At 34.6% G+C, this 14,464-nt stretch overlaps 1 protein-coding gene across 1 annotated transcript in view; it reads left to right on the top strand.

Annotated features, from left to right (window-relative positions):
- KIF5B (kinesin family member 5B) overlaps nt 1-14,464 on the top strand; it is a 49,385-nt gene that overhangs the window by 31,733 nt on the left and 3,188 nt on the right. Inside the window, exons 15-25 of the mRNA XM_081796081.1 lie at nt 144-287; nt 4,618-4,806; nt 5,340-5,457; nt 5,991-6,052; nt 6,149-6,258; nt 7,019-7,120; nt 8,490-8,550; nt 8,662-8,733; nt 8,906-9,010; nt 10,306-10,522; nt 11,253-11,403. Coding sequence (XP_081652207.1) covers nt 144-287; nt 4,618-4,806; nt 5,340-5,457; nt 5,991-6,052; nt 6,149-6,258; nt 7,019-7,120; nt 8,490-8,550; nt 8,662-8,733; nt 8,906-9,010; nt 10,306-10,522; nt 11,253-11,383 — 1,311 coding nt within the window. The 3' untranslated portion in view covers nt 11,384-11,403. The remainder of the gene's footprint in view (nt 1-143; nt 288-4,617; nt 4,807-5,339; nt 5,458-5,990; nt 6,053-6,148; nt 6,259-7,018; nt 7,121-8,489; nt 8,551-8,661; nt 8,734-8,905; nt 9,011-10,305; nt 10,523-11,252; nt 11,404-14,464) is intronic.

The following is a 14,464-nucleotide window of genomic DNA, read 5'->3' as shown; positions in this document are numbered from 1 at the left end:
ACTTAAAATTAAAGTCTTAAAAAAAGTCGGAACTAGAAAATAATGCTTTTGTAAGTACCGGGTGAAAACTTGGGATGTGTCAATATTTGAAGTAATATTTCATTGAATAGATTTAACTGTGTCTTTTGTTTGGATTATGTTAGGCAACTTTAGCAAGTATAGATGCTGAACTTCAGAAACTTAAGGAAATGACCAACCACCAAAAAAAACGAGCAGCTGAGATGATGGCATCTTTACTAAAAGACCTTGCAGAAATAGGAATTGCTGTAGGAAATAATGATGTAAAGGTAAGTAATAATAACCAAATATTAAGCATAATTATTTGTACACCACTCATACTTATGTTTACTACTAACTTTTTGCAAATTTCTTTTCATACCCATTATCTCATGCACAACAGCAATGCATAGTAGATGGTAATAGGTGAGAAAAGAATAAGGGGCACTCAGAAAGTGTATTCAGTAAGTATTTGGACCTCATGTTTGGTTCTTTACTATGTATGTTTGCATTTAGGAATTATGTTAGTTACAGTACTTGAAAGTATGTCACTGGGACAACAGTGAAGATTAGCTCAGGGAGTAAACTTGTAAATGAATTGGCCTGTGGTTTGTTTTAAATGTTTGAAAAGATAAAAGATGGATATGCTTATTAATTTTTTTAGGTTTTATTATAAAAAATTTTAAACAGTAGAGAGAATAATACTGTGAACCTCAGAGTTATTATCAAAAATTTGCCACACCTATTTTATTTATGCCTTTTTTCTGATAATCTTTTTTAGGGTACTAACATTGGTTATGTTAGCACTAGGCATGTGGTAAAAAAAAAAAACGTTTAGTGACCTGGTTTTAAAACTTAGAGCAGAAAAGCACACTAGGACTCTTAGCTGCAAGCACATGCACATAATATGCAAGATTTGTATGTTGCGCTAGGTATTTGTTTGGATTTTATCTTCTTGATTAAAGCTTAATTTTGTAACAAAGAGAACAAACTAGGGTTGATAGTGACAGCCTACTAAGAATAAGAAGCCCAGTTTAACAAGAGCTTGAAATGAGTAAGTTTGCAATATGGAACACACATTCCTTTTGTCAATTGTTATTCAAATTTGCTGTTTGTTGATGGAGGCAGGGATTCATTCTCCTCATATATTATTGGTTAACATTGTCACGCCATTGAAACAGAGGAAAAATGTTATTGTTAAATACTGGATGACTTGACTTGTTCTCTCTCTTCACTCGCTTGTCTTTTCACTCACTTCATCACTCGCTTCTGTCATTCATTAGGGTGGTCTAATGTGAGATGATAGAGCTGTGGGAATCTTTTGGGATGGAAAAGTAAATTTACTTAATATCACTAAACACTAGAATGGTGTTCAAATTTTGCTTTGTAGATTTGCAGCTTCTTTTTAGAAAAATCTTCCCATTTTGTGTTCAACTAATCTTACATGAAAAGGTGGTAAAGATAGGGAAAATAAGAGTAGAAATTTCGGCTTATGTTCAGTGGTAGAGCCAGTGATAGAATACAGGTTCCCTTACTCCCAGACTGCTTTTTTCACTATACCATTATAGCATTTTGAAAACAAGTCAGCCTTGCAAATAGCTTCTTTTTTTTTTTAATGTATGGATTCTCAATATTTTTGTCAGTTGTATGTAATTCTTTTCCTCTTAACATCACCAGTAAGTACTGCTTGTGTTTTTTACGTTATGGTTCACTCATGTTGTACAATTTTGTGCATTTTGACAACACATAATTCAGATCCACCATTACAATATAATAATGTAGATTACCTAACAAATCCCTTGTGCTTTTTACCCTATTCATGCCTCAGCCCTGAACCTCTAGCAGCCAGTGATCTTTTCACTATGTGTGCAGTTTTGCTGTTTCCAAAATATCACATAGTTGGAATTAGACAGTAAATGTCCTTTTCAAACTGGCTTATTTTTCTTAGCAATGTGCATTTAAGGTTCTTCCGTGTCGTTTTGTGACGTGATAGCTCATTTCTTATATCACCAAATATTCCATTGTATAGATGTACTAGTTTGTTTATCCATTCATCTGTTGAGGGCCATCTTGGTTACTTCCAGTCTTTGGCACTTATACATAAAGCTGCTATAAACTTGTGTACACGTTTTCCTGTGGGCATAATTTTTCAATTCAGTTGGGTAATACCTAGGAGCATGATTGCTAGATCATATGTTAAGATAGTGTTAGCTTTGTAAGAGACTCCTAAGGTGGCTACAGCATTTTGTATTCCAACCAGCAGTGAGTGAGAGTTCTTGTTACTTCACACCCTCACAAGTATTGGTGTCACAAGTATTGGTTTTTTGGTTTGAGATGTATAGTGTTGTTTTAATTTGCATTTGGGATGTTTTCTTATCTTGAGTTCTTTGTATATTTTGGGTAACAGTCCTTTATCAGATATGTGTTTTGCAAATATTTCTCCAAGTCTGGCTTTATCTTTTCATTCCCTTTAATTTTAATGACGTTCAACTTGAAAATTTTTTCTTTCAGGATTGTGTTTCTGGTATTGTATCTAAAAACTCATCTCCAAACCCAAGGTCATCTAGATTTTCTCCTATGTTCTAGAGGTTTTTTGGTTTTATACTTACATTTAGGTCTATGATCCATTTAGAATTAATTTTTCTGTGAGATAAAAAGGGTCTGTCCAGCTTCATTGTATTACATGTGGATGGATAGTTTTTCTAGGACTGAGTCTTGAAGATCTATCTCCAGGTTACCTGGGTGGCTCATTCGGTTAAGTATCTGACTCTTGATTTTGGCTCAGGTCATGATCTTATGGTCTAGAGATGTGGGCTCTGCACTGAGTGTGGAGCCTGCTTAAGATTATCTCTCTCTCACGCGTGTGTGTGCATTTGTTCTCTTGTGTTCTCACTGTCGCTCTCAAAAAAAAATCTCCATTGAATTGCCTTTGCCCCTTTGTCAGAGATCAATTGACTGTATTTGTGTGTGTCTATTCCTGGGCTCTCTTCTGTTTTAGTTACCTGTCCTTTTGTCAGTACCCCCACCATCTTGATTACTGTAGCTTTAGTAAGTCTTTAGGTTAGGTAGTGTCAGTTCTTTGATTTTGTTGCTCTTTAGTGTTGTGTTGGCAATTCAAGGTCTTTTGCCTTTCCCTTTAAACTTTAGAGTCAAATTTGTTGATAGCCATAAAATAACTTGCAGGAATTTTGATGAAGATTATGTTAAATCTATAGATCAAGTTAGGAAGAATGGACATCTTGAGTCTTTCTTTCCATGAATATAGAATATCTTCCATTTATTCAGTTCTACATTGATTTCTTTTGTCCTATTGATTTTATACCTATTCTATTACATTTATGCCTAAATAATTATTTTTTTCTTTTTATTACAATGTCAGTGCCACTGTGTTTTTAATTTCAAGTTCCCTTGTTCATTGCTGGTATATAGGAAAGTGACTTTGGTATGTTAATCGTGTATTCTGCAATGTTACTATGGTAGTTTATTTTAGGAGTTTTTTTTTTAAACAATCCTATCTGCAAACAAAGACAGTCTTAATTTCTTCCTTTTCAAGCTCCACTTAATTTTGACACTGAATATTGTACTGGAATTTTGTAATGAAACTTAAGGAATGTACAGTTACCACAGTTCTTTTGGTGAGCTTAAGAGTCATCTTTCCTCTGCCACCTACACATCAGTATTTGTAAAGTTTTAATTTGGACTCACATATGATTAGGAATGAAGAGGAAATCAAAAATAGAAGCAAGTGTCATCAGTTTTGTTTTTAGGTTGCATTTTTTTTTTTTTTCTCTTGCAAGCATGTATTAACATTAAGTTTTAGAAAATAAGGAAGGCAAGGGACTCCTTGGGAGGCTCAGTTGGTTAAGTCTCTGACTTTGGCTCAGGTCATGATCTCACAGTCTGTGGGTTTGAGCCCCACGTCAGGCTCCATGCTGACAGCTCAGAGCCTGGGGCTGCTTTGGATTCTGTGTCTCCCTCTCCGCCCCTCCCCTGCTCACCCTCTGTCTCTGTCTCTTTCTCTCTCTCTCTCAAAAATGAATAAACATTAAAAACATTTTTTAAAAAAACAAAATAAGGAAGGCGAGGCGTCTGGGTGGCTCAGTTAAGCGTCTGTCTTTGGCATAGGTCATGATCTCTCAGTTCGTGGGTTTGAGCCCCGTGTGGAGTTCTGTGCTGACAGCTCGGAGCCTGGAGCCTGTTTCAGATTTTGTGTCTCTTTCTCTTTCTGCCCCTCCCTCCGAGTCTCATTCTCTTTCCCTCCTTCCCTCCCTCTCTCTCTCTCTCTCTCTCTCTCTCTCTCTCTCTCTCTTTCTCTCTCAAAAATAAATAAACGTTAGGTGTGCCTGGGTGGCTCAGTCAGTTGAGCATCTGACTTTGGTTCAGGTCATGATCTCACAGTTCATGGGTTCAAGCCCCGCATCAGGCTCTGTGCTGACTGCTTGCTTGCTTCAGAGCCTGGAGGCTGCTTTGGTTCTGTGTCTCCTTTCTTTGCCCCTCCCTTGCTCCTGCTCTCACTCTTATCTCTCAAAAATAAATAAATTAAATAAATAAATAAATAAATAAAGCAAGCAAGCATTAAAAACCATTATTGTTTTTAATTTTTCTTTTTTCTTCTGACAGCAGCCTGAGGGAACTGGCATGATAGATGAAGAGTTCACTGTTGCAAGGCTCTACATTAGCAAAATGAAATCAGAAGTAAAAACAATGGTAAAACGCTGCAAACAGTTAGAAAGCACGCAAACTGAGAGCAACAAAAAAATGGAAGAAAATGAAAAGGAGTTAGCAGCATGCCAGCTTCGTATCTCTCAAGTATGTATTATTATAGAACAAAGTTTAAGGAAAATGACCTTCTATAGGTTATTTTGGGTAACAATTAAAAGGGTAATGCAAGTATTTTTTTCCTAGGTTCGCTGCAGTAGAGCAACATGAATGAATTTAACTGGGTTATGTTTACTGACATGTATAGAAATTTATTAGAAAGCTGTAACTGATTTGACTATTGAAGAATTCTAGGGTAGACAAAACTGCAAGATCCGTTTTCTGGCTTTGGCAACTGAATGGATGAGGTCCTTCACCAAGATAGGAATTATGTAAGGAGGGAAAGAGAGTAGTATTAGATGGAGAGAATAGTAAGAATATTATCTCATATGTCAGCTTTCAGTACCTTAATGTGCAAATGTTATAAGTTAAACAGGTGACCATTTCAATGATTAAATTCTTTATTGTTGCAATATATATTTAGATACATAGATAAAACCTTGCTTTCTGTTAACTTTATCTGTAAAATGTGTGTGTAAGATTTTTTTGCACTTCATTCATATCAGTATATTTTTTCCCAAAAGCATGAAGCCAAAATCAAATCATTGACTGAATACCTTCAAAATGTGGAGCAAAAGAAAAGACAGCTAGAGGAATCTGTCGATTCCCTCAGTGAAGAACTAGTCCAACTTCGTGCACAAGGTATTAGCTTTCAGTGTTTTATGACTTCTTGTCTATATTCTTCCCTTAGTATAATTGTAGTAAACTTATATTCAAACTGATAGAAAATAGTAGGAATATGGGTAATTTGCAATAGGAAACAAATAATACCTTTTAATGTGGCTTTGATGCATATTTTTGCAAAATTGTGTTTGAATGTGGAAGTGGTCAATCTAGGAATTTCCCACAAAGTCATGAGGTTGTATATATATATGTATAAATCGTAATATAGGGGATGTGGTGGAAAGCTATCTCATTCCCTACCATTCCCTAACCCATCTGTTCCAGGATTAGGCAAAGAAAATAAAAGAAACCGTAACCATAATACTAACACAGTGGATATAACTAAGAGTCAAAATGTTCTGAACTTCAAGAGCAAGATTTACTGTATGGCATTTGGATAAAGTCAAGTACTGTTAAGCAACAGATCCCTCATTAAACCTATTTGCTCCTTGGTTTATAGGAAGAACTTTAAGGCTTATTTCTTCTCCTGTTTTCTCTCTCTACCCAAACAGAGAAAGTGCATGAAATGGAAAAGGAGCACTTAAATAAAGTTCAGACTGCAAATGAAGTTAAGGCAAGTTTGATGTAGCATTAGATTCTAATGACTTGAACTTGTTATTCTTGTGTTGATTAATCTTACCTTAACATCCTTTTCCCCCAATAATTTTAGCAAGCTGTTGAACAGCAGATCCAGAGCCACAGAGAAACACATCAAAAACAAATTAGTAGTTTGAGAGATGAAGTTGAGGCAAAAGAAAAACTTATTACTGATCTTCAAGAGTAAGTAAACTTTTCTTCCCTCTAAGATATTAGAAGTAACACAGAAAGATGGACTGTTTAGCAAGAGGCAATAATAAATTATTGATGGACAGTATGTCCATTTTAGAAACCTGCATTTTTCATTGATACTGTCATTTTGACTTGAAGATAAAGATTTTTTTTAGTTCATGAGCATAACTTCTAAGTTCCAGATGAAATTTTTAAAAATTAACTTCCTCTTTGAAAATTTGTTAACAGAGAAAAAACTTTATTGGAAATTGTGAGGTTTAGAAGTTTTTAAGTTTTTATTTTATTTTAATTCAAGAAGTTTTTTTTAATAGTTGTTGTCATCTTAGTTTTTCTAGAAGAGGTTTTCCCTATTTCCATAGCCATATGCATATATAGCCTAGAATTTATAGAAATTGGAGGTCTGCAACCAAATCATGATTTGAGTAAGAACCAGAGGTGACTAACAAAAAATGATAAATTTTGACCTGTGGATCTTAATACCTAATTGATTTAGGGACAAGGGTTCAGGGAATTGATGAATATAGAATGAGAGTCATGATTTCAAACCAAAATATGAAAAATATTATATGACTGAAAGTAGTAGCCACGTGCTCTTCCTTTCTTTTCTCTCTGCTGTGAGGACAGGATAACAGGTAGTCTTGAGTATTTCAGTGATGAGATTATAGAACTAAAGAATTTGATGAAAACATTTTAATGGTGCCATTCAGAAAACAATGCTGTTGATACTGTGTTATGTTTGTTTTTTTGTCAGCCAAAACCAGAAAATGATGTTAGAACAGGAACGTCTGAGGGTAGAGCATGAGAAATTGAAAGCTACAGATCAGGAAAAGAGCAGAAAACTACATGAACTTACGTGAGTAAATGTTTTAATTCAAGTTTAAAAATAAAAACTAGAGGGGCGCCTGGGTGGCTCAAGTCGGTTAAGTGGCTAACTTTGGCTCAGGTCATGATCTCACAGCTCTTGAGTTCGAGCCCCGCATCGGGCTCTGTGCCAACAGCTCAGAGCCTGAAGCCTGCTTCGGATTCTGTGTCTCCCTCTCTCTCTGCCCCTCCCCTGCTTGCGTGCTCTCTCTCTCAAAAATAAATAAACATTAAAAAAAATAAAATAAGATGAAAACTAGAGGGATATCTGGGTGGCTCAGTTGGTTAAGTGTCTGACTCTATTTCAGCTCAGGTCATGATCTCATAGTTTGTAAAATCAAACTCCAAGTTAGGCTCTGTGCTGACAGCATGGAGCCTGTTTGGGATCGATCCTCTCTCTGCCCCTCCCCTGTATGCACGCTGTCTCTCAAAATAAATTTTAAAACTTAAAAACTTTTTAAAAATAAAAACTAAATTAGAGGATTGCAGGTATTATTCTTGCTATATCCAATGAATACATTTTTCAGTTTGTATAGGTTAAAGGGTATTTTTCTTAAACCTCTGATTTGGATTGATTTATACCTTAAAACTTGGCAGTAATATACATATGTTATTGTAGTTTAGCAAAGGCAAGATACTGTATTTTTCACTCATAGTCAAGATTCAGATTTCTGTGCTACCATATTAGTTGAAGATCCATTGTAAAAATATACCTTATATGATATTAAGTCATTTCAAAGATTTCAGGGTCTGCCAAAAAAATTGAATTTTTGTCAGATTTGATTTTGCAAAGAAGACGATTATTGTTTCAGCCTTGCCTCTTGAACAGAGGTTTTCACCATTTACTTTTTTCCTAACATACTAAAAAAATATAGTCTGTACTTATTTTTCTAGAATCTGAGCAGGTACAAAACACATGATTATAACTTTTCCTATCTTGAATTTATGAAAGACGATTTGTAAGTGGAACTGCTGTTATTAGGATGGTCACAGATCAGGATCAACTCAAGAGTTGGTTTTATAAAAACTAGCAAATCTCAACCATAATTTTGTTTAGAATAATTCTAATATAAAATACATAAAATGTTTTAGTCTTCAATAATTTATAATCTCTAATTCCCACTTAATAGGAATTATTTTGGATAAATAGCAGTGTGTTCTATGTGGCACTAAACTATCAGAACCACTCCTTATTCTTTGAATTCTGCTGCATTTTATTTCATCTCTTCTGCTATAAGAGGGGTTTTTTTCCTAATAAACTATAGATTTAGAAGGAAATTATAAGGCATAAAAATTTATTTGAAAATAAAACTATGACTTTACGAAATTCAACTTGAAAATTATGTATATTCTTCTGTTAGAGTCATGCAAGATAGACGAGAACAAGCAAGACAAGACTTGAAAGGTTTGGAAGAGACAGTGGTAAGAAAAACTTGAAAATAAATAAGATAGTGGGATGTTTAATGGGTTTCCCCTGGCTTATGACTAAAGTTAAAGACCAAATTCCAAAAACATTGCTGTTCTTAATTCAAGGCAAAAGAACTTCAGACTTTACACAACCTGCGTAAGCTCTTTGTTCAGGACTTGGCCACCAGAGTTAAAAAGGTAATAAAATAATGCTGAGGTGGGTATTTATATAAGTGGTGTTTACTATGATTATTTATGTTCATAAGTGAAATAATTTTATATTATCAAAACAATTTCTGTGTAGTTAAGGTTAGATTTTTTTTTTTAATCTTTAATGTTTTTGTAGTATTCATTGACCTTCTTTTCTTAGAGTGCCGAGATTGATTCTGATGACACTGGAGGCAGTGCTGCTCAAAAGCAGAAGATCTCCTTTCTTGAAAATAATCTTGAACAACTCACTAAAGTGCACAAACAGGTAATAGAGAGTGTATTTTCTCGTAGCTGCAAATTAAAAAAATTGAGGAGTGTTTATATATTTCAGAGCACTAAGGAATTTTCATACCCTGAGCTGTTCCATTATTTTAATCAAGCAATTATATAAATAAATCACTAGCAGTTTTTAGGGAACTTAATATTTTTAACAACCCTTTTATCAAGAGGCCATTGAAAATGGTTAGTATTATTTCTTTTCTAGGATTTTAAGTCTTGTCAGTTTTTCTCAGTTATTCATGGTAATTAAGAAACATTTTTTTATAAATTTTTTTTAATGTTTATTTTTGAGAGAGAGAGAGCATGAATGGGAGAGGGGCAAAGAGAGAGGGAGACACAGAATCCTAGGCAGGCTCCAGGCTCTGAGCTATCAGCACAGAGCCTGATACGAGGCTCAAATCCATGAACTGCAAGATCATGACCTGAGCCGAAGTCAGATGCTTAACCAAGCCACCCAGGTGCCCCTTAAATTTTTTTTTGGTGTTTTATTATTTTCTTAGTGCACGAGCAGGGGAGGGGCAAAAAGAAGGAATTCCAAGCAGGCTTTTCACTGTCAGTACAGAGCCTGATGCAGGGCTCAAACTCACAAACTGTGAGATCATGACCTGAGCCAAAATCAAGAGCCACTTAAGTAAACTGAGCCACCTAGGCACCCCCATGGTAATTTAAAAATCTTCAATAGATAGGTCTTTGTAGTTACAAATACATTTTTTTTGTCTTTTGTCTTTTTACATTTAATGCCCCAGAGTGTGAAATAAATAAAATAATGAGGCAGTTCATTTTTTTTTTTTTAAATAATGCTTTCACATTACCTAAACTATGTGGGTTTTTATTGTTTTGCTTTCTGTGCCTTGATATGTGACTTAATTATTTTTAAAGTTTCTTAGTGCACTCAATTGTACATTTCGTTATTGTAGACCTGATGTTTGCACCAGAGTAAAGTTAAGGGAATTTTAGCCTTTTTTTGCTTTCAAAACTTGATTTTAACACTTAACATGGTATTTACCAGATGTTACAATTTCCCGTCATTGGCTAGTGGGGAGAAAGAACCCTTTCCCTCAACCCCTCCCAAAATTAAATGAAGTTATATTTTGTGAGACACACATATGGATCTGTATGGATGTATGTATTCTTTGCTTATTGCTGCCTAAGTTGTTAGATAAATGGAAAACATTAATATAAAATGTAGTTTTCTTTTCCAATGAGAAGTTATGAAACATTCATATTTCTTCAATTCATCTTGTTAAAGCTAAAATCCTTATTTTCTTTATGTACTTTTAGTTGGTACGTGATAATGCAGATCTTCGCTGTGAACTTCCTAAGTTGGAAAAGCGACTTAGAGCTACAGCTGAGAGGGTAAAAGCTTTGGAGTCAGCACTGAAAGAAGCCAAAGAAAATGCATCTCGTGATCGCAAACGCTATCAGCAAGAAGTAGATCGTATAAAGGAAGCAGTCAGGTCAAAGAATATGGCTAGAAGAGGACATTCTGCACAAATTGGTTAGTAGAACACATTAAAACCTTTTAACCTTGCTTACTTTGAGTGTTTTTATTTACTTGAAAACATAATCTGATTGACAGATTCTGTGTTGTCATGGTTGTACTTGTCTTTATTTCTAACTTACCTAAGAGTGGCATTGTTGAGAATGAAGAGCAAACTGAGGAATAGCCACATTCACAGGAAAAAAAGATAAATAAGAACTAGACTAGCATGCAAAAACGGTCAGGAGGAGGTGAAGCTATAAAAAGCATTTTTTTTTTTTTAATGTTTATTTATTTTTGAGAGAGAGAGAGGCACAGAGTGTAAGCAGGGGAGGAGCAGAGAGAGGGGGAGACACAGAATCCCAAGCAGGCTTCATGCTCTAAGCTGTCTGCACAGAGCCTGACCCGGAGCTCGAACTTAGAAACCACAAGATCATGACCTGAGACCTCAGCTTAGCCAGCTGAGCGCCCCTGTATAGAGAGCATTTTTAAAGCAGAGAGACTTGCAGGAATATGCAATCTTTTAGCAACAATGTTACATGTTTTAGAATAATTATTGATACAGGAATTAGGTTCTTAAGAGACTAGGGATTGTATAGGTCCTGGAGAAAAGGCTATAACTGAAAAAAAGAGAATTCTCTGAGGAACAAAAAGGCAAAGAAAAACCACATTTGGGAATTGTTGTGAATAAAGAGAAGAGTCATGTGTTAAGATTTATGCTAAAGTCAGCTTTTGTTTTTCACACTAGCTAAACCTATTCGTCCTGGGCAACATCCAGCAGCTTCTCCAACTCATCCAAGTGCAATTCGTGGAGGAGGTGCATTTGTTCAGAACAGCCAGCCAGTAGCAGTTCGAGGTGGAGGAGGCAAACAAGTGTAACCTCTACACATTACCCACAGGTTTGTAGTTTATATCTGGCTTTGAGTCACAGCTCTACATGGAAATATTCAGCCATTGGTTGTTAAATACTGCTTTTTTGGATATCCATATTGGGTTGTTTTTTTTTTTAATGTATGTGATTATAAAAGTAACTTGGCATAATTCCTTCTAGTCTTTTATCATAGTTTAGATCTCATACTTTATATTCAAGTTTGTGTTCCTAACGTCTTTAACCTTACATACTGGAATATTTTTAAAAGCTCTTGTATTTTGTCTAATGGATATACCATGGCTTATAACTATTCCCTTTATGGGACATTTAATTAAATTAAGCATGCTAATTCTTTTTCTATATTTACTATAAAAAGATGTCTCACATTTCGAATTTCATATACGGAAATTTCAGTTTGGAAAATTTCAAGTGTGAAATATCTTTTTGTGTTCTCTTACCTTTTAGATTATTTTCAGAAGATTCCCAGAAGTGGAATTATAAGAAAGCATGAATATTTTTAAAGTTCTTGATACATACTAGTCCATTGCTGTCTAGAAGGACTAGGCCAAATTGCGTCATAGCCAGGGATACTGTCTATTTTGTTCCATCTTTGCCAGTATTGAATATTAATAGTTTTTAAACTTCTGTTTTAATATAAGCATCTCATTGATTTATTAAGAAGTTGGATTTTTTTCATATATTTACAGGCTCATTTATATTTCCCTTTTTTTTTGAGTTATTCCTGTATCCTTTTCCATTTACCTATTGCAAGTGATTTTTATTTGTTTCTAGTTGTACAGGTAATGTCTGTTCCTTATAGGAGAGTAAAGAATTCTCACAAAGTAGAAGATACATTTCATCCAGAGATACCACACAATTTATTGTGTGTATCTTTCTGGTGTTTTCTTTACATATTGTAATTTTCTTTTAATATTTATTTTTGAGAGAGAGAAAAAGCATGAACAGGGGATGGTCAGAGACAGGGAGACAGAGGATTTGAAGTGGGCTCTGTGCTGAGACCAGACAGCCCAATGGGGGGCTTGAACTCACTAATCATGAGATCATGCCTGAGCTGAAGTCAAACTGACTGAGCCACCAGGTGCCCACATATTTTAGTTTTTAGATTAAAAATTTCTAACTGTTGATAAATACTCTAATAACATACTGCTCCTATTCTAGTACATGTTTCTTTGTAGCCTTCTTTAACTTGGCAATGTGTTCTGAACATTTTCTTCTACAACATGATTGACTAGTTAATAAGCTGCCTAGTATGTCATCATCTAGCAGAAACACAGATTTTTGTTGTTTAGAAAGTCCCAGATGTATAAACGCTTTGGGTACTAAAAATACTAAAATTATTACGTTACCTATTAACACTTTCTGACAAATACTAAAGTCCACTTATTTGCATCTTGCTTATTTTTACTTTGACACATTGGATAAGAATGGCTCTCAGTTTGAGTAGAGAATTAAGCAATAGTCTGAAGGATTCAAATATCCCAATAACTCATAAAAATTTTTTGTCCACAAAGTATAGGATTTAAAAGAGAGTAACATAGTGAAGAGTACAGACATCGGAGTTCCATCTAAGTTTGAATCCTGAGTTTTCTTTTAGGAACTTGAACAAGTTACTTTATTTGTATATAATTTCTTTCTTGTTTTGACTCCTTTTAAATTTCTTAAGTATGAAAATAAATTATGTGTTTATGATCTAAAACTAATGTATCTGTAAACATAACATTTTTTCTATAATCATAATAGTATCACACCTAACAATATTTTTAAACATTGTCTAATACCAGTCCATATTCATATTTCTCTAATTGTTATTTTTTTCCTAAGTCCTTTTATAGCTGGTTTATCTAAACCAGGGTATAATCCATGACTGCTGTTTACATTCAGTTAGACCTCCTTAGTCTCTTTTAATCTAGAAAAATTCTCCCCTTTTTAATGACATTGATTTACTGAAGAGACTAGGCTAGTTCTCTTGAGCATATGCCACCTCTGGGTGTGTTTGTTTCTATGTATAGTAAGTAGCTTTGTTCCTCTATTCGTTGTAATGAAAGCATTTATTAGATTGGGCATAAGTAACCATTCTTAATGAGACTACCACATAAAGTAATAATGTGTTTAATATTAATATTGTATTGCATTAATTTAATATTAATATCGTATTTCATCAGTAAAACAGTGGTTTTCCTGCCAATTAGAGGTGGCCTCTGTTTTTCTCCATTTGGAGTAATTAACTTGTTGAAGCCCCTTTGCCACAAGAATGAAAGTCATGCTTGAGAATTCTACAAGTTAAAGTGTTACCTAGTACACAACAGTTGTACAGTAGATGCAAGTTGCCTTTTCTGGAAGTGTAGGTAGGCAAAGGGATTTTCAAAGCATATATATACATACAGATAAAAGTTTATTCTTTTTGGGTATTGTCAGAATTCATGTGTAAACTTTGCACTATCATTCATAGACAAGATAGACCGTGGCCTTACTTAAATATAACTAAGTTTTAGCTTGAAAGTAGCATGGTGATCCCAGTGTAATGACAGCAGTTTAGCACATGAGGGAGATAGCTAACCTGTCCAGATGAGGTTTCAAGACTTGAAGTTACTTGAAAAGTGTAGTCATTTGCAGGTTTGTTTCATTGCTGAGCCAGAGGATAGTGGTTGTTAATTTTTAAAGCCTTGCAGTCTTAAACCATGATTGAGGAGTATAGAAGCCTCATAAGTGATAAAGTGTTGAAAAATCAAATAATATGTAGAGAAATTTTTAATTATTAAGAAACATTTTGAGACACTGGATTTATTTCTGGGAAAGACAACAGTGTATTAATAGTGATTCTTTTAGAACCCAGTTTTACGTGGCTGGTCTTGTAGTTTGCATAATACTTTCGACAAGTTGAGTTTTCCTAAACACATAGGTAAAGAGGTAGTTTAATACAAGATGCCTCCAGGTAACAGCAGTTGGAATTGTTTATTTTAAGGTCACTTTTCCCACTCCATGTATCTCTTGTATATCCCTATTCCTGTCCCCAACCCCCACTTTTTGTTTTTCTTTTCCAGCTACCATGTATAAAACTTTGCTAGTTC

The sequence above is a fragment of the Panthera onca genome, chromosome B4 (assembly GCF_046562875.1).
Source record: "Panthera onca isolate mPanOnc1 chromosome B4, mPanOnc1 haplotype 2, whole genome shotgun sequence".
NCBI lineage: Eukaryota > Metazoa > Chordata > Mammalia > Carnivora > Felidae > Panthera > Panthera onca.
The sequence above is the reverse complement of the archived record's forward strand: the minus strand, read 5'-3'. Positions and strand labels throughout refer to the sequence as shown.